The sequence below is a fragment of the Pagrus pagrus genome, assembly GCF_965226575.1.
Source record: "Pagrus pagrus genome assembly, chromosome: 10".
In the NCBI taxonomy this organism is placed as follows: domain Eukaryota; kingdom Metazoa; phylum Chordata; class Actinopteri; order Spariformes; family Sparidae; genus Pagrus; species Pagrus pagrus.
In genome coordinates this window covers 21,268,883-21,287,025 of record NC_140194.1, presented here as the reverse complement: position 1 = coordinate 21,287,025, position 18,143 = coordinate 21,268,883, and the positions used below count along the sequence as shown (strand labels likewise).

Sequence of the window (18,143 nt, the reverse complement as noted above, 5' to 3'; positions counted from 1 at the left end):
AACCAGCCACCATTCCCCGAATGGAGTTAACTGCTGCTACCATGGCGAGCAGAATGGACACAATGTGGAGAAAAGAGCTGCAGATGAAGCTAGCAGAATCCGTATTTTGGACCGATAGCACCTCTGTTCTCAAATACATCAACAATAAGACCACAAGGTTCCGAACTTTTGTAGCCAACAGAATCTCTGAAATTACCAAAGTCTCACATCCATCACAGTGGAGATATGTGAACACAGCTAACAACCCAGCAGATTTGGCCTCCCGAGGTTTACCAGTTATGTCTTTTCTAAAGAAAGAAATTTGGATATCTGGACCTCAGTTTCTTCTTCTGCCTCCAGGAGAGTGGCCTCAAAATCCTGATGGACTAGAAGAAATCTCACCAAAAGACTCTGAAGTCAGGAGCATAACCATCAATGCTACTCAGGCAAAGGCAAATGAAATAGATCCAATAACCCGTCTAATCCACCATTTCTCATCCTGGACTGATTTGAAAAGAGCAGTAGCATGGATTCTCAAAGTTAAGAGAACGCTTCTACATCATAGCAGAAAACGGAAACAAGCACATGGTGCTCATGCTCAGCTTCATCCAGATAGCACCCACCAAGAAAATCTGCAACGAAAAAAAACAGGAAATGGTGAGGCTCAGGAAAACAGTGGACTCACAGTTGAAGAACTGGCTTATGCTGAGATGGAGATTATTTGCTTTTGCCAGAGAAAAAGATTTGCAGATGAAATCTCAAGTCTGAAGAAAGGAATGAATGTGAAGAGGACAAGCCACATTCATAAACTCAACCCCATTCTGGAAAATGATGTATTGAGAGTTGGTGGGCGACTTAGCAGGGCAGCAATGCCAGAAGAGATGAAACATCCTGTTATACTGGCCAAAGAGTTTCATATTTCTGAACTAATTCTTCGACATGTTCATGAAGAGGTGGGTCATGGTGGTCGCAACCATATGCTAGCGAGACTACGTCAGAAATATTGGATTCCTGGTGCCACCGTATCAATCAGGAAAATTGTGTCAAAGTGCGTTGTTTGTCGGCGTTTAAATGCTACTCCCGGACAACAGCAGATGGCAGACTTACCACTGGACAGAGTCTCTCCTGATGAACCCCCCTTCACATATGTTGGCGTTGACTATTTTGGGCCCTTTGGAGTGAAACGTGGACGGACTGTTGTGAAGCGCTATGGTGTCATCTTCACATGTTTAGCTATAAGAGCAGTTCACATTGAAGTGGCATCATCACTGGACACAGATTCTTTCATCCACGCCCTCCGCCGTTTTATAGCCAGACGTGGTCAAGTGAAAGAGCTACGATCCGACAATGGCACCAATTTTGTGGGAGCTCAACGTGAGATGAGGGAGTCGATTAAAAGCTGGAATCAAGATCAGATTCATAATACTCTGCTCCAAAAGGGAATCAACTGGATCTTCCATCCCCCTGCTGGCTCACACCACGGAGGTGTATGGGAAAGATTGATTAGATCAGTGCGAAAGGTTCTTAATTCCACCCTAAATGTGCAAAACCTTGATGAGGAGGGTCTTCACACAGTTTTATGTGAAGTTGAAGCCATTCTTAACAGTCGTCCTATCACCAAGGCCTCCACAGATCTGAATGACCTTGAAGCACTTACCCCGAATCACCTTCTGCTTCTTAAGACCACACCATCACTGCCACCAGGACAGTTTCAGAGAGAAGACATATATGCTCGCCGCAGGTGGAGACAAGTTCAGTATATGTCAGATTTGTTCTGGAAAAGATGGACAAAAGAATATCTTCCCCAACTGCAAGAACGACAGAAATGGTCTAACATCAGACGCAACTTCACACCAGGAGACATCGTGATCATCGTGGACGACTCTGCACCTCGAAACTCCTGGCTAACTGGCAAAATCGTCGAGACCATCATGGACAAAAAGGGGCTTGTGCGTCATGTTCAGGTCAAGACCAAGACCGGCTTCCTGAACAGACCCATCAACAAGATCTGTCTTCTATTGGAAGCAGAGGATTTTTTGGCGAATCCCAATTGACCTTTTTTATTGACCCCTGACATTGACCTTACCAACCGCACAAATTAGACTATGGACTTGATTAATTAAGAGTGAGGTGGTGAAGACCACTCCTCTTATAAGACTGATAAACTCTGTCCATATGAAAGAAGAAAGAAGATCTACACAAAATATTGAAATATTGTGTGTTAGAATTTTGTGAGCATTTAATTGTAATTATTATTTGAAATATAATAATTAGGGGCCGGTATTGTAGAAGCCAAAATGTGCATCTATTTTGAATTGTTTTCTTTTGTTTAGGCAGTGCACATTCTTATTATTTATCTTATTATTCCTGGTAAGAGGAAGTGGGTGTGGTCCCACATTATTTTCACCTGCGTGGTTTGTCGGCGTCGCATTAGACAAAGAAGGTTGAGCGAGGCCCTATATTTTTTCTTTGACCGCAATTTCCATTTAATTTTGACCATAATTTCTGTTAATAAAGTCAACAAACACAGCCCGAACTGGATTATGGTTTTTCATTCAGCGAGTCATAGTAAGGAGCCTGCTTGCCTCTCAGCGGACTATTTTATGAATTAAATAAGCCGCTACACTCGGGTTAATTTCCAGCCATGTTTGTGGCAACGATAACCAGATATTTTTTGACAGGAAGTTATATTTGTGGCGACAAAACCTCAGGCATCTCCAGCTGCATTTGTTGCAATCACAACAGGTATTTAAACACAAACTATGACGTTTTCCTAACCCTAACCAAGTGCCTCAACCTAACCAGACACTAAGCACAGAAAAATTGAAAATTGAGTTGCAACACAACATTTTAACTGATCTGTGTTTTTGCAGAAACATACGTTGCCAACATTTATTCTGGTGTTTGGGTTGCATCCTGGTAAAGATAGATAAATGAAACCAAACAAATTCACACTGGATTATATTAAACTTTAATGTGCACAGCGTGATATTATACAGTAAAAGCAAGGAAGGAAAAAATTCTTATAAAAAATATCACCTTTAGAGCTTAAAAACACTCAATTCAAAGAACAGGTGCTATGATATTACCATCCCTGTGAGAAGACAGCAGGTAGACCAAAGGTGACGGAGTCGAAACGAGCTCATTGTCTCAATAAAACATAACCCCTCCCACCCCACCCCATTTCAGAAACCCCACCCAACCAGCTCTCCCTTCACCCATCTCTGGGGTGGGAGGCATCAGTTTTGATGCTTTTCAGCATCGTGTCCACAGTCAAGAAGCCGGGCAGCAGAACAAACTAATTAGGAGGGATTAAAAAAAAGAGACACAAATACAGGAGGGTGCAAAGTTTGATCAGATGACGAATACAATTCAATCTAAAATCACTCATTCCACCTCACATTGTCCAATTCCAATGCATTAACCTGTGTAAGTACCACAGTGCGTAAGAAAAAATCTCCATACAAGCTCTGAACTGCACATCCTAAGTGCAGTGTATGCAAAAGTAACTGTGAGTCTTCTACTACCTTTGCAAATACATGAGGGAGATCTTCATGTGCTGTTCACTAACAATACTTACCCAGAGATTAGTGCACTGGATTGAGGCCACAGCCTGTAAAGTCTCATTTTCTACATAAACACCCATACAGTACATACAGGAAGTTAACCCCTCAAAGTTCTTCATATCCATAGTGTAGAAAAAAGAAGAAGCATTCACTGTGGAGCTACGGTGATGAGTATTTAAAAAGGCATTGAGCTTCACTGAAGAAAAGCTAAATTGGTCAGAAAACCCACGTGGGAGTAAAAAAAGGAAAGTTCTTGCAAAAATTAAAATGCTAACATTCTCTGTCACACACTCATGTCACTGTGAGGATAACGGTGATGAAGGTGGAGGTGAAGTAAGAAAGCTGATGCACAGAGCAACTGAGCTGAGATTATTTGTGCATCTTAATGCTGTGTGGCGGGCGTGGCGGTGGCGGACGGCGAGTTGCTGGCAAGGCGACGCAGGTGCATGCAGGAACGAGGGCAGGTTCAGTGTGTGAGACTGCTGGAAAGCCGGGTGAAGGGGTGGGGGGTGGGCGGCTTGTTTCGGTGGGCGGGAGGTCATGCGGGGCAGAAAGAGTTGTGCTGCTGTGCTTGTTTGGCCTGCACGGTTGTTTTGTTTTTGCTGAGTCAGATAGAATTTGGCAGCGCTCACTCTTTTTCTCTGCTTCGACCTTCCCAACCCCCCGACGTCCCACCGTCCTGCCCTGCATAACGGCTCCAAAAAATAAACACAAATAAGCACGAGAGAAGACAGTGATACACCCTGACATCCCCTCTTCACATGAATCAATCAAAGAGATAAGCTCTCCACAGAAGAATGGAAGGAATTTACGTCATGTGGCAAAACTAACGGGAAACAGACATGGAGCTCGATTGCTTGCTTGACAGAATTAACAGTGAGGAATAAAAAAAAAAACTAGAGAACACAAACAAAATTACAACATAAACCCCGGAGAACGACAATTTGATTTCCTGTGCCCACCCGTTTGGTTACACCAACACTGGAGAGAAAAAACAGCTGGTGAAAAATGGCGGAGTCAGGTGCCATGTGACCACGCCCCTTCACTTCCAAACAACCTCTGCCCAGCTCTGGAAAAGTCTCACCTCTCTTTTTCCAGAGGTCTATTTTTTCTTCTTTCCTAATCTGACTTTTCCCTCCATCTGTGTGGCTCCAGCCCCCCCATCCTCCCTCCCCTCTTTCCGTTAATCCTCCTCCTCCTCCTTGCGGGCGCTACACCTCCTTGGTCGTGCTGACCCGGATGCTGCTAAAGCACTTGCCCATGGCCTCGAACAGCGGGTCGCAGAAGGTGTGCACGCAGATGGAGTAGACGCGACTGACGCAGTGGATCTCGATCAGGTAGCTCTTGACGCACGGCACCACGGCCCAGATGTGTATGAAGGACAGAATGGCGAAGAAGATTCCCCAGATCAGCGCCAGGGGGATGCCGACTAGCGCCGTCAGCAGCCGGTAGCACCAGTACTTGGTGACGGTGAAGGTGGTGAAGCTGGCTTTCCACACGCCGTCGAAGCTGTAGGTCCCTGCAGGCTCAGCAATCACGTCCTCAAAGTCTACCTGAAGAGGGAAGAAGTGGAAGAGTCAGAAAATGTGGGCAATAAATCTCTCTAGAGTTACACACTGTATACACTGTATATAATTCAATATGTCGAAACTGTTTAACTATACAAGACACAATAAATGTACACTAAACATATAATACAAGGAACATTTAGCCGTTATGGCATCAAAGATATTTGTGAATAGTTGTGAATAATCCGTCTGCACATTTTTAGCAGGACATCAACAACTTAATTCAGAGAGAAAATATTGAGAGAGCTGAATTGAAGTGCAGTGGCTGGTGGCTTGATAGGAAATATGAAAACTTAAAGCAGCTACAGGACACTTTCATTTTTGTTGATTCTGGCGGCCCCTGTGGACAAAAGCGGTACCAAGATCTTTTGGAAGTGAAAAAAAGAGGCAACACATTCAATTCACATGCTCTTTTTTAAGCACAGCTGTTTGCAAGACGCATGGCGATGAAGTAATGTATCTTTTTGTGTCTATGTAAGATAAATAACTGCAAAAAAAGAATGGTGAGACAAGGTAAACAGCCCAATTGCAGGCATTAAGAAGAACTAGAATAGCTATATAGAAATATAGCCCATCTTCTTCTCAAGAGGCATCAGTATTAAACTGAAGACTGTTTCATAACTACAGTAGTTCAAAGTTCCTTGTCGTATGTTTAAGTATTAATAAAGCCATTATTTACAACTTACAAACCCTTAATACAGGGTGCTTTATTAGAAATAGCTACCCTTGCTTTGACTTAATAAATTCAGATTCAGAAATTGACCATTTATAACAAATGTTTATGCAATTAGATAATGTAGAAGAGTCTCTTCCGTTTGTGGGAGGTCTCCAAGAAGAAGCGAGAATCCTATGGGAGACTGAATTCAGTCTTAACAAACACACACACACAAACATAAGCGCATATGGAGGCGGTTGGGGTTGGTGGAAGGAGCAGCAGCAGCAAACTGAATGAAGCAAAATGGGAGTATTATAGTGATGATGTCAGCTTATCATGGTAGTGCTGTACACCTGCACGATTGTATGTTTCTATCAGCTGATAGCTGATGAACAAGCCACTGATGGTCAAGCATGAGTAAAACAGCTGATCCTAATCAGTTAATCCAAGTCCGACTGCAGTCCTTTGCCTGAGCTCCATTTTCTGTTAATTTGATCAAACTGTAATTTCAGAATGTTTCAAGCAGTAAAAAATAAATCTCTTCCACTCCCATTATGTTTGGATGGCAGCAGGAACCTCATTAATGCATAAACTGCATAAACAAGAAACCATCACACACCAAAAGTGACTTGCACCGACACATTCGCATTAGACTCATCATTATGACTTGTCAGATACCTTCATTCACCGCCAACAGCATTTCACAAGTACCCTGATATGGTGCTAATGAAACCACCACACAAACTTTATAGTCCTTCAAATCTGAACTCGTTATTTCCACATAAATCAGCTGTTTCACTCCCTGCTGATACGTCAGTTTGCTAAGATGGCGGGTGGAAATCCTGACAAGATTTACATCTCCCCTCGCAGTGACTGGTACACAGTCTAACCACCAACAAACCGCCCCGCCCAAAGTACAGATTGCTACACACACACACACACACACACACACACACACACACACACACACACACACACACACACACACACACTATCTCTGGCATCTGCTTTGCTTTCCTCAAACCAATTCGAAGATCTTTTGGCACCAGAGAATCTTGACAACACCCAACTCCAGATAGATAGATAGATAGATAGATGGATAAGATTTCAGATTCAGGAATTAAACACTTGGAAATTGATAAAACAGCTGTTCTTCAGAGGCAAAATTTGGACCTAAATGGTCAAACTAAAGAGTCAAATATTTAGCTGTTCTTAGTTTAAAGGATGTACCCAATAAAACACAGTCAGGACTTCATCTGCTTCATGGTTTAAAGACACCATGTCACAGTTTGATATCTAAATAATTATCAGGCTAAATCTAGTTCCTGGAAGCTTGTGCATCTGCCGTTGTAAATACTGTGTGTGTGGTATGTCTTTATTAGGAAATTCTGTGGTGCAGGAAGTGACGTGTTTCACATTTCTGGTTTCGGTGGAATAAACAGAAGGAAAACTGCTCAGTTAGTGTGACCAGCGGTCCCCATGATTGGAGAAAGATCAGAAAGAGTGCTACTGTGTGAAAGAGGAAGACATCTCTGTACCGCCCACAGTGTTTGATTGACAGGTGATCTGTGGTGCGCCTCCTCAAGAACATTGTGCTTCTTTTCACTGTAAACACGCCTCTCAGACCTCTAAAGGAGACAATCCCTGCAAGTTGGCATCACCTGACCTGCAGAACGGAGGGAGAAGTGGCAGCTCGCACACTGTAAACACAATGCCGACTCTCCTTCTCTTTCTCATCCTCTCCACAGGCTTCTGAGTGCAGAGTCAATATTTATTTTACAGTTACTTGGAGACTGTGTCTCGTCTAACAGAGCAGTTGGGCTACTGAGGTCTAATGGCTGCAATATCAATAGGTCATGTGGATATTATCCAGTGTCGCACTGACGGTGAAATGGAAAAGTGTTAGAGACACTATCCATTGTTGAAGACGTGATGTCCACTGACACAAGCTGACTGCTGACTGACTTAGATACTGACTTGAAACTCCTTTGAAAGTTTGCTGTCTTCGAGCTGAGAAGCACCTACATTCTGCTGGAAGACGTGATGAGAACCCTTTTTCTAATAGGAATCAAATTCTATTTTGTAATGCCATATCTCCATGTTTGAATAGATTTATAGATATATAACCATATAAATGGAATAATCTTGTTGATGGAATACCTTTAGGTAAAATGCTGATTCGCTTTCTTGCATAAAGTCAGACGAGAAGGTTGATGCAACTTTGGGAATTTGAAGCAGGATCCAGGAGCCAGTTTACTTGACTTGCAGTAGCACAAAGACTTGAATCAAAGGTAGCCAGCAGCTCTGGGGCTAACTAATTAACATGCTACATATAATTTATCGAATCAGTACAAAAAACATATAAACCCTTGTGTAAAAAACATGGTTTTACAGTAGGGCCAGTCCTGCATAACCTCATAAAACCACAACATAACCTTTTTACACTTTTTCTCTACTCACATATATGCTATAATGTAAATCAGTTGCACTGATAATTCAATATTAGCAACTCACAATAAATATGTAATATACTGCCAGTAGTTTATAGTGCAGACTATAAAACAGATCTTAGGGCTTGAGTTCACAGTGTTTTCATATGATGTAAGAATACATGTCATGTTTTTCCATCCTGGATGTGTTATTTTGGAGCAAAGCTCTACAAATATTCCAACAGAGCTCCTTAAACAGCAGCCTGAGAGTCCAATTCTTTTACGCCGTGCAGGCAGAACAAAGCCTCTCACATGGCACCAACTGGCAGAGCTCACTCCAGCCTTATAATATAAATCTGACTGCAGCCACAAAACCAGCGCGGCCTCCGTTTAATTTTTCCACAGCTACAAATTTTAAAGTGGACCCACTCTGCTTCAGTTTCCAGAACTTTGATTGAGACTAAATGAGGGCCTTCAGCAGAGAGGCACAAACATGACCACAGCAGGACGGTGGAGAGTTTTGACTTTATATAGCGAAGCTGTTTGCTGCATTTTTCTTTCCAGTTTGAGTTTTCTAAATACCGTTATTTATGCAACATCACATGGAATAATTATTATCATTATCATGAGGTTTGGCACTTTAGTATCTAGTCTACAAAGAAAAATCATCACCTTTAGTTTCAACAGTTTCTGACATTTGATGGTTACATTTTGGCATTCCGACATCCCAAAATTCCGACATACCGCCATTCCGACATGTCACCATTCCGACATACCGCCATTCCGACATGTCACCATTCCGACATACCGCTATTCCGACATGCGAACGTTCCGCCATTCCGACAAAGTTTCGTCCCGGCATTCCGACAAGACTAATACTAACCCAACCCATAACCCTAACCCTAACCTTAACCCTTTTAAAAGATGTGTCGGAATGGCAACACGTTTGAAAAACGAAAAAATAGCGCCATTCCGACCTTAGGAGGAAAAATTTGTCGGAATGGTGGGACGTTTAATTAGTGTGTTGCCATTCCGACAATTAGGGCCTCATGTCGGAATGGCGACATGTCGGAATGACGGTTGCCCCCCACATTGGATAACCCTTTAGCTAACGTTAGCATTCAACCACTTTCTAGCTCACATTACTGTTTGATTACCTCCAGTGTGACTCACTTCCAGGCTTGTGGCCATGATATTTTAGAATGAATTTCCATCTTTTCTATTGTATCGTGTAACACTATCAAACAGTAATGTTAGCTAGGAAGTGGTTGAATGCTAATGCTAGTTGTTAAACAGAAGCTAATGGGTTACCAAAAATATTGTTTTGTCTTTAAATATGGCCCGATGTCCCTCCAGATTTTCACTATCCATCATCTCTACAGTTGCAGGTCAATCAGGAAGCAGTAAAATGCTAACAATTTGTCAGATCCCCAACATTTATAGGACTTGCAACCAGAGCTTCTCATCCTGAGTGTGATGGCTGCTATGTGAATATGTTACTACTTCAAGTTGAATCCTAATTGGAATAAAGAAACTCAATTATAATCAAATAGAAGCATCCGCAGTATGAAAAGCATTTAAAATATAATAACTTTGCTGCAGTTGGGTGAAAGCCTGGACCGCCGCGGTCCAATAAGAGGTTTGATATGAAACAACGAGTCTCGGGGTCAGCATGTGACCAGTTGGCAAGGCGACTGTATTATTGAGTAAATAAGGCGAAGGGCTATTTCCAGAGCTCTATCTCCAGGCTGTCAACTATGCTTGAATAGACAAAGTGGGTCTCTGGAGGAAAAGGTCAGAGCATACCACATTAATGGACCCTTTTGTTGGTTTGAGGGCTTTGGTAGTCAGGGGAAATGTTTGGTTTAGTTCAGGGGAGAGATTAGGATGATTGACAGCGGAGACATACTGTGAATGACCAATATGCAGGGACTGTAAGCACATATTACTCACCTAAAAAGACTTTAAGTGTACTTTTGATTCAGAATCCTCTTCTTAAAACAATGAAGTGGCTACAAGTTTCTATCATTTCTCACATTAAAGCTCTAAATGCCAATTCACAAATTAATTCAACACACTTTTTGACCTAAAATGCTTTTTTGCAGATTCTAGTGTTTTTCACTGATATCGTAGAGCCACTTCAGACTCGCCCTCTATAATTTTCACTTTTAGGAAGAATTACTTGCCAAATGTTTAATCAGTTTTAATGAATCAGTGAAAAAAGATTTGGTGGATGTTGTTTATGTGATGCAACCCCTCTTTTGCATGTATTTTTGTGACTTGGCCATTGGTTTTGGTACATTTGCATGACATTTGGATGAAAACAAATCACACTGCATTAAGTCTGAAATGGTTTCATAGACCTTTGACTTCATATGCAGAAATTTTAGGGGCAACAAGGTTAGTGATTACATGTTAAAGTGTGTTTACAGGTCTCAAAAGTATATCCCTATTTCCCTATATGTAAAAGAAGTAGTACAAAGCCTTTTGTGGCTCCAGAGGAAGCTCCAAAATGACCTCCTGATGTCACTCAGAGACTACGTTGCATTGTGGGTAATGTCGGTTTTGAAAAGGAAGAAGAATGCATTGAAGGAAAAGGAGGTAAATCTGGTTCTGCTGTACTGATTTTGTTGATTTGTTTATAAATTGTCAATTTTGAGTCCAACAGTGTTTAAGGAGTGGAGCCTACAGTACCCACAATGCAACTTAGACATTACTGGAGGCAGTTTATCAGATTACATGCAGCTTCCTTTCACATATGAGGTACAACTCTTAAGACCTGTAAACCCACTTGAATGTGTAACTCTGGCAGAGTTACCCTTTAAAACAAAAGATGTGTCTGACACTTTTGTTTACTTCTTCCACTCAATAGAACACAACACATTTACTGTTACAACCTGCGTTTAGACCATGTCGTGAGTTATCTCTTGTTGTGAATTGGCGCCGTACGAATCAAGATTGATTCATTGAGTGATGATAAAAGCACAGAAACCAGTGGTATGATTTAGTTTTTTTTACAAAATGACAAAAAGTATCTGATTGGATCAACATCCCAGAGTGATGTAGTCAAGCATGATCAAGAGTGAACCAATCATAGGCTTGCAGTCCCAGAGGGAGTGTTTCATTCCTTCAATTTGACCTTCGGTCTGCTGTCCGAGTTCAAACTTCTCACAACTCCTTCTCAAAAATTGTCTCCAGTGGGGGCATTTTTACTCCACTGAGCCCTCCTTGCTGCTATATAAAGACTCACTAAATCTCCAGAGGCAAAATCTCTCTTTGCAGGGAAAACTCCACATGCACGTTAGTAAAGGAACTTGTTTGATGTGGGCAGGTGATTGAGGCCAGCTGCAGCCGCTACAGGAGAACAGCTTGTATTCCTTTGATTACAAGAATGCATTGCGTGTGTGTGTGTGTGTGTGTGCATATACACTACATACAGAATGTCTGCATGCACAGTACACGCATTTACGTGTGAGTACTGCATGCGGGGGTGTGTGCGGTCACGGTGGATTGCAGAATGAGGCTCGCTGGAAGGGATTCCCTGCTTGTGCTTTTCATTGGGGCACACCAAACACGCTTCCAGTTGGCAGATCTGTTTCATTGACCCCAAAGCACCTCCGAGCCGCTGTATACAGCACACTGTAAAAACTACAGGCTCATCAGAGTTTATTCTGACATCCAGAGGGAGGCAGTGAGCGCCTCTGGGTTCCTCACGAGAGGACATAAACTAAAAGTATTTCTCCGCATGTGTCGGAGGTTTTCTCGAAAATACTCATTAAGTCTGCACAAAGGCATTTCGTCTGCTTTTCCAAACAGTTAAGAGCAGTGGTGGAGGAAATATCAAGAGCCTTTACTTAGTAAGTAAAATTAACCATCGGACAGTGTAAGAAAGTAAAAATCCGGCATTCCACATTTTATGTATGTATGTAAGTTTTATGAAAAAGATACACTCAAAGTATCCAAATGAAAAGTATCGCAATGTGAAGCGAGTAGGTTGACTTGGGTTATCATTTACGACGCATTATCATCATCGCATTTGAATTTTTTTGCATTAAAACTATTAAACGCAGTGTTCGGTGAGTTAACTTTGACTATAAGAATACATTGTGTACTTGTTTTGAAAGTCTATAACCTGAAACCTGGAGCAGATGTATAACGTAGCATAACTGTAGAATACTTGAATTAAGCAAAAGTACCTCAGAATTGCCCTTGAGCGCAGTGTTTGAGTTAATGTACTTAAGTCTCAGACTGTCAGCAGCTCCTAGCAGCGGTTTTAATTTGAACAGTGTGCACGCATGTGATTTTAGATCATTTCACCAGCGTCTGCTGAGTTGATTGGAGAGGGGCGGGACAATCATAAAGCTGCGTTCTATTCTGAGACTGGAAGGAGACTCTGACTCACTGTCACAACGGAGGAGAACTGGGAGGGAGAGAAAGCAGAGCGGTGGAAGATTTCGAGACAGAGGCAGAAAAAAGTGAAAAGTAGAGATTGAAATCCATTTTCTCATAGAACAACAAACAGATTTTACAAGTTGGATGAGAATGTCTTTGCTTCTATCCAAAACTATGTGGTGAAACTGTTAATGTTGCAGAACTGGAGGAAGGACATACTGTGTGTGCTGGTCATCGTAGAGGCTACGTGGAGCACTTTTCCTTTTTTTTCATACTCCAGTTTACAAAGTGAGCCATCTTTCATTTACTAAACAGCAAATGTTAATTACTCACATGTGAAACATATTACACAAATGTATCACACGTGAAGCAGCATGTCACATGGCAAAAATTAACATCCTGGTACATGTGGTTTCAGACATTTCGCAAATGATGAAGTCACAAATTATAAGAGCACATGAGCTGCGAATACTTAATGTCACCTTTGGAAAAAAGCATTTCACATGATGAAAACTGACATTTCAAGTAAAAGATGAACCTCACATGTGCTTTTCTTCTCATTCTAAGGATTTCTCACTTTTAAAGTCATCAGTATCTAATAGTTTTATTTCATATATGTACAAATCACTATTTTTAAGGTATGTATTTACTCTGTTTCTGCATTTACTTTGGCAACAGGCCAATAAAGCTTCACTGAATTTATTCACAGAATCACCCAACAGTAAAAGGGCTTCTACTGCTACTGATTATCTTTCCAATCAACAGAATCAATGACCTCAGACTGTCAGTTATCAGTTGGAACCTGACAGCAGCCAATTAAAAGCAACACATGGGGAATTGCTCCACTGACTCAACTGCAGGCATGTAGGGAGGCAGAGGAGGGATGGAGGGAGGAGAGGACTAGAATGGGAGGAAAGAAGGGAGGGGAGATGGGGAGTGGTGAGGGATATCCCCTCCGTCTAACCAGCTACTTGGGTGTTTCCCTGTTTTAACAAGGCAGAGTTCAGGCATTTCAAAGAGCTGACCCCTCCTGTCCCACGCAGAGAGCCGTATGACCCCACTCTTGTGAAAAAAACTGCCCCAGCTGGAGAGGAGGGAGGCCGGGCTCAGACAGCTGCTGCTCCCCGCTACCATGCAGACGCGTCAGGTGGCTCCCGGCGCGCCACTCCTCTGCTGCTGCAGCCTCTCTCCCTCTGAACTCTCTAACTCCTTGAAACAAAATAAACGCTCCCTATTTGAGCAGTCAGGCTGCTCTCTTATGGAAAGAATTCAGCTTTCCCCACAGCAAGGCGTGCGCAACAAGGACTGTGGGAAATGTGTGTTCCAACAACAGGAAATTCGTAATGTTTCCTCTGTTGAAGCGAGGATGTTCAGGTTTTCAAGTCCGCTGCTTGTGCGGACGCGCAGATATTTACACGTGTGGATAGCTTGCCATTGTATCGCCTCAATGAACTTCAATACCTCTGCAAAGCTTCTTCCTAATAGGGGAAAGTCTCTGAGGGGGAACACTGCTGGAAACAGCACTGTGCGCAAAAGAACTTGCCGTGCGCCTCTGATGCGCACATCCGCACATAACACCACTTTGACAGCTCCTACAGCTCGGCACAGGTTCCACAGCTTATTTAAGTTTACAGTGACTGTCAGGCGGCTCCACGGAGCAGAAGTAAAATACAAAGTCTGCAACAGGCATTCTGGTGAAGTCGTGGTTTCATTGGCCATATAAAATAGAGAGGAAGCTCACAACAGCTGCAAGTTTAACCTCAAATATAAAGCTCAAAAGTTTAAGCTCTCCAGGTTTGACTCACCTTGACAACGTCGTCGTTAACGCGCTTTGGGTCCCGGTTGACCAGGTCGATCTCCTTGGTGTGGACATCCTCCATCGTCTTCTCGTTCAGACTGTCGTTGTCCATGTCTTTGTTGTTAGGTTTGTATATGTTCCCTTGTTTTCTGATGAACGGCGAATGCAGAAACTCCTGTCAGGATCCGGAGGAGGCAGAGAAAGAAGAGAGTCAAGAGGAGGAGGGATAGTGCGCAGCGCGCTGAGAGGGAGAGAGACTGGAGCTGCGAGTTACCAGCCTGCCCCACAAACAGGGATGGGTTTAAATGAATAGAAAGTGAAGCACCACACCCCTCGATCCAGCCGCAAGGGGTCCTCACCACCCGGACAGAAACCTAATACCCTGACTTGACATGCAGTTGATTCAACATGTACCTGCGAGCATGGCAACATTTTTAAGAAATGCGTAAAAGCGCATATTTCGACTCATTAAACATTCTCTCTTGGGCTTTTTCTAAACACATTTAAGATATTTTTGAACAAAGAGGGTTTATAAAGTATATCTGTAGTCCTACTTGTGCACATATGGACACATTAAAGTATGTATAACACGTTGGTTTCCGCGCCCATTGCTTTAAAAACAGCGTGCGTAAAAACCCTTTCAGCCCCCGCAGTCCTCTGACCTTCACGAACCTTTCAAGCACATTCTAATTTATTCTCACAATCATATGACTTCCATAAATAGTGCTAAGGTATGTTCACGATACATGACTGAAACAGTCTGTTAGAAAAAGGTTGAAGGTTTTCTCTCCTTTGCGCATTTACGCACAAACATATAAATGTTTTACGCGTAAAAACAATACTCGGTGGTTCTGTTTATAAAGGTTTTTGCAGGTAAAAATCTCACACCCACATGCTAATGTATACTCAATGGTCCTTCACATTCCCTGAGCGTGTGTGGGAGAAGCGTTCGTGACTAGGTGCCAGTGAGAATGATAACGCTTGAGACGCAGCGCTCTGGAGTTGGAAAAACATCCAAATTTCCCTCATGAATGAAAATCATGAGCGAGAATAATCAGCTCCCCGATGAAGAAAACTCCGTGTCAGCTAAAAACGTTCAACTACAAATAGCGCCAGCAGTACATGAGAGCCATACTGTACCTCTTCTGTTTCGCCGTCCTTCGGTCCTCCTGTCATGCTGTCCTACAGTTTGAACAGATAAGCGCGGTGAATCAGACAAGAAGACAATATAGGAAGCCGAGTGGGAGGCGTGGAGGCAAACTGAGAGGACTGGGGCTCTTCTCAGGGACCTGTATAGTGATCTAATTCCTGCCCAGTTCGTGAACGTGACTAGAATTTAATGCCAGAGCTGTGAGGGAAACCTCCGGTGTTTCCTCCTCGGGTCCGCAGAGCGCGTCTTCGTTGCCCGGGAGTCACCTGTGTGCAGAGACAGGGGAGTCACCGTCTAACCTGCCCGACAGGAGGAGAGACTGACGCGATCCTAGACTAAAAGAGGTGTTTTAACTGGCGTGGAATAACTTTATTTGGGGATCAAGGCAGAGTCCTGGAGAGTATAATAACCTTTTTGTTCAGTGAAATGTGGGCGTTAATTGGGAATGGCAAGGTGTGGATATATGCCATACCTTAGCCTCAGGGAGACCAACTCAGAGCAAGAAGAGAGGAGTAATAGAAGAGACCCAGAGACTCGAAATAAAAATGATATAAACACAAAAAGTAGAGGTTATTTCAGAACTCATCAGAATTAATTCAGCTGTTTCAGTATAGAACCCTGCTTGTCAACACTTTCTTCATCTACCCTCAGGAAACAAGTTAATTCATATATTTTCAGCTTTGTTGAGCCCAAATCTGGTGAACTGAAGCTCTAGCTGTTGTTCTCAGCTTTACAAGGTTTAAAGCCATGCTGGCCACTCTGGTTTGTTTACATTCTTGCAACAACTCACCTGGGAGAGACACCAGCTGACACACTCAGCTGTTTCCAGCCAATGGACATGATAGGAACAATGTATGGGTGTGTGTGTGTGATGGGAGAGGCACTGAAATAAACCTGTTGGCACTCAATAATTGGTTATTTTCACATCTTTCAGGGTTTGAACATGCTTTTTATTGCTGTTTCAGAGTAACTTGCACACAGACGTGTACTTTGTCGAGCAGTTTATCTGTGAGCAACTCTGGGTTGGTATCTAAAAGATTTATTTACCACACTCTAATAAGGAAGTATTGATTTTGGGTATATAAATTGTAACTAATGATCTTAATGATGTTTAGTAAATACTTCATTAATGCTTAAAATATCACTTATAAGAACTGGACTACAGTTTTAAAGTCCAGAGTTTGGCATTATATCTGTCGCCATGTTGGTTTTTGGAGCCAGAAAAGGCCATATTTAATGGAGAGAGTGGAACTGGGGTGCGTAAATATGCCTTTACTCTGATTGACAAGTGCAATAGTAGTGACTTGTCAATCACAGGGTAGCCACACCCTAAAGTGTACCCCACCTTATCATCCATTTTACTCTAAATGGGTCCATAATTTAAAAACTGAACATCATGCTGTATTGAAGAAGACTTGAAACTAGCGATTCAGACCATAAACCCATTAGGGAACCATTTACTGAACTCATAAATCAAATGAGAAGTTTCTCATATGCTTGCATACAATCTGACTTTTTGCAACCAGTGGAGTTGACCGCTGGAGTTGGATGTTGTTCTCTCACTAAAGATGCCATGTTTCCTTCTGGCATTGGGAACAACAATTTTGTGGCAAAATAGTAACTACTCATGAGTTTCTCAATTTCTAATAAGCCATCAAGTCTGCAGCTGTAAAATAAGTTCATTATGGAAGTGCTCCTAATAAATATATATAAAAAAATCATAATAATAATCCAACAACCTACAACTCATAAAAGATGGATTGTGGTTCAAAAGCAAATGTCATGAATATCAGCTTCAGCTGCAGCAACATTAGTAAATCATTTATAGAACATTGATAAGTCAAGAGTTAAGATGTGTTACAAATAAACATACATACTCTTCTTTACTTTAATGGGTGTGGCAGTGAACACAGAATACCAAATGTGAACCTGTTTCAACTAAAGAGGTTAGGCTGCTGGGGACTGCAGAGGAGGCGGCTACATCAGCAGTTTCATGTCTTAGCAACATTCTTATCTGAAAACATTTCTGCACTATGTCAAATATTGTTTTTGCATTTGACTCCAAGTGAACTTTCAGGTTACAGGATGCAGAAAGTGCTGTCAACATGTAACGTGTGACGAGGCCTCCAGCACCCCAACACCACCTCACTTTATATTTCAGTTCCAAGGCAGAACAGGATCTGTGGGAACTTTTACACTGAAGCAGTTTCAGTTTTATGATTCGACTATGAAAAACATGTAAATGTGTCAGTCAGAGCAGAGACAGAACAGGTTGTTAAACAGTCGATGCTGTCTCCGTGCCAGTGATGTTCTCAGTTCTGATGATGTTGCTGGAAAAGCAGTGTCATCACAGTCAGTGTTCAACATCAGGGTGACCTTTCTGATCTTAAAACAGTGATTGCTGCTTTTTTAAAAAAAAAAAACAACTGGTGGTTCATGAGTGACATAAATTCATATTTATAGGCCTGACAGTGAGTCTGTACACCACGATGAAGCCTACGACTGGATCCATTATATTATGTAACTATCACAGGTGCTAGTTCTGTGGACATAAGACTGACTATCACAGAGGAAGTGCTGGAGAATGATTAACCCATGGGCTATGG

General features: G+C 42.3%; 1 protein-coding gene across 1 annotated transcript; it reads right to left on the bottom strand.

Moving 5' to 3' along the window:
• Nucleotides 1-2,931: 2,931 nt before the first annotated feature.
• Nucleotides 2,932-15,773, bottom strand: cav1 (caveolin 1). The gene is made up of 3 exons (XM_084364278.1): nucleotides 15,528-15,773; nucleotides 14,395-14,562; nucleotides 2,932-5,098 (listed from the first exon to the last, which is right to left on the bottom strand). Exons 1-3 carry the CDS (start codon nucleotides 15,561-15,563, stop codon nucleotides 4,757-4,759), a joined length of 546 nt encoding a protein of 181 aa, XP_084220404.1. The 5' UTR covers nucleotides 15,564-15,773; the 3' UTR covers nucleotides 2,932-4,756.
• Nucleotides 15,774-18,143: the final 2,370 nt, after the last annotated feature.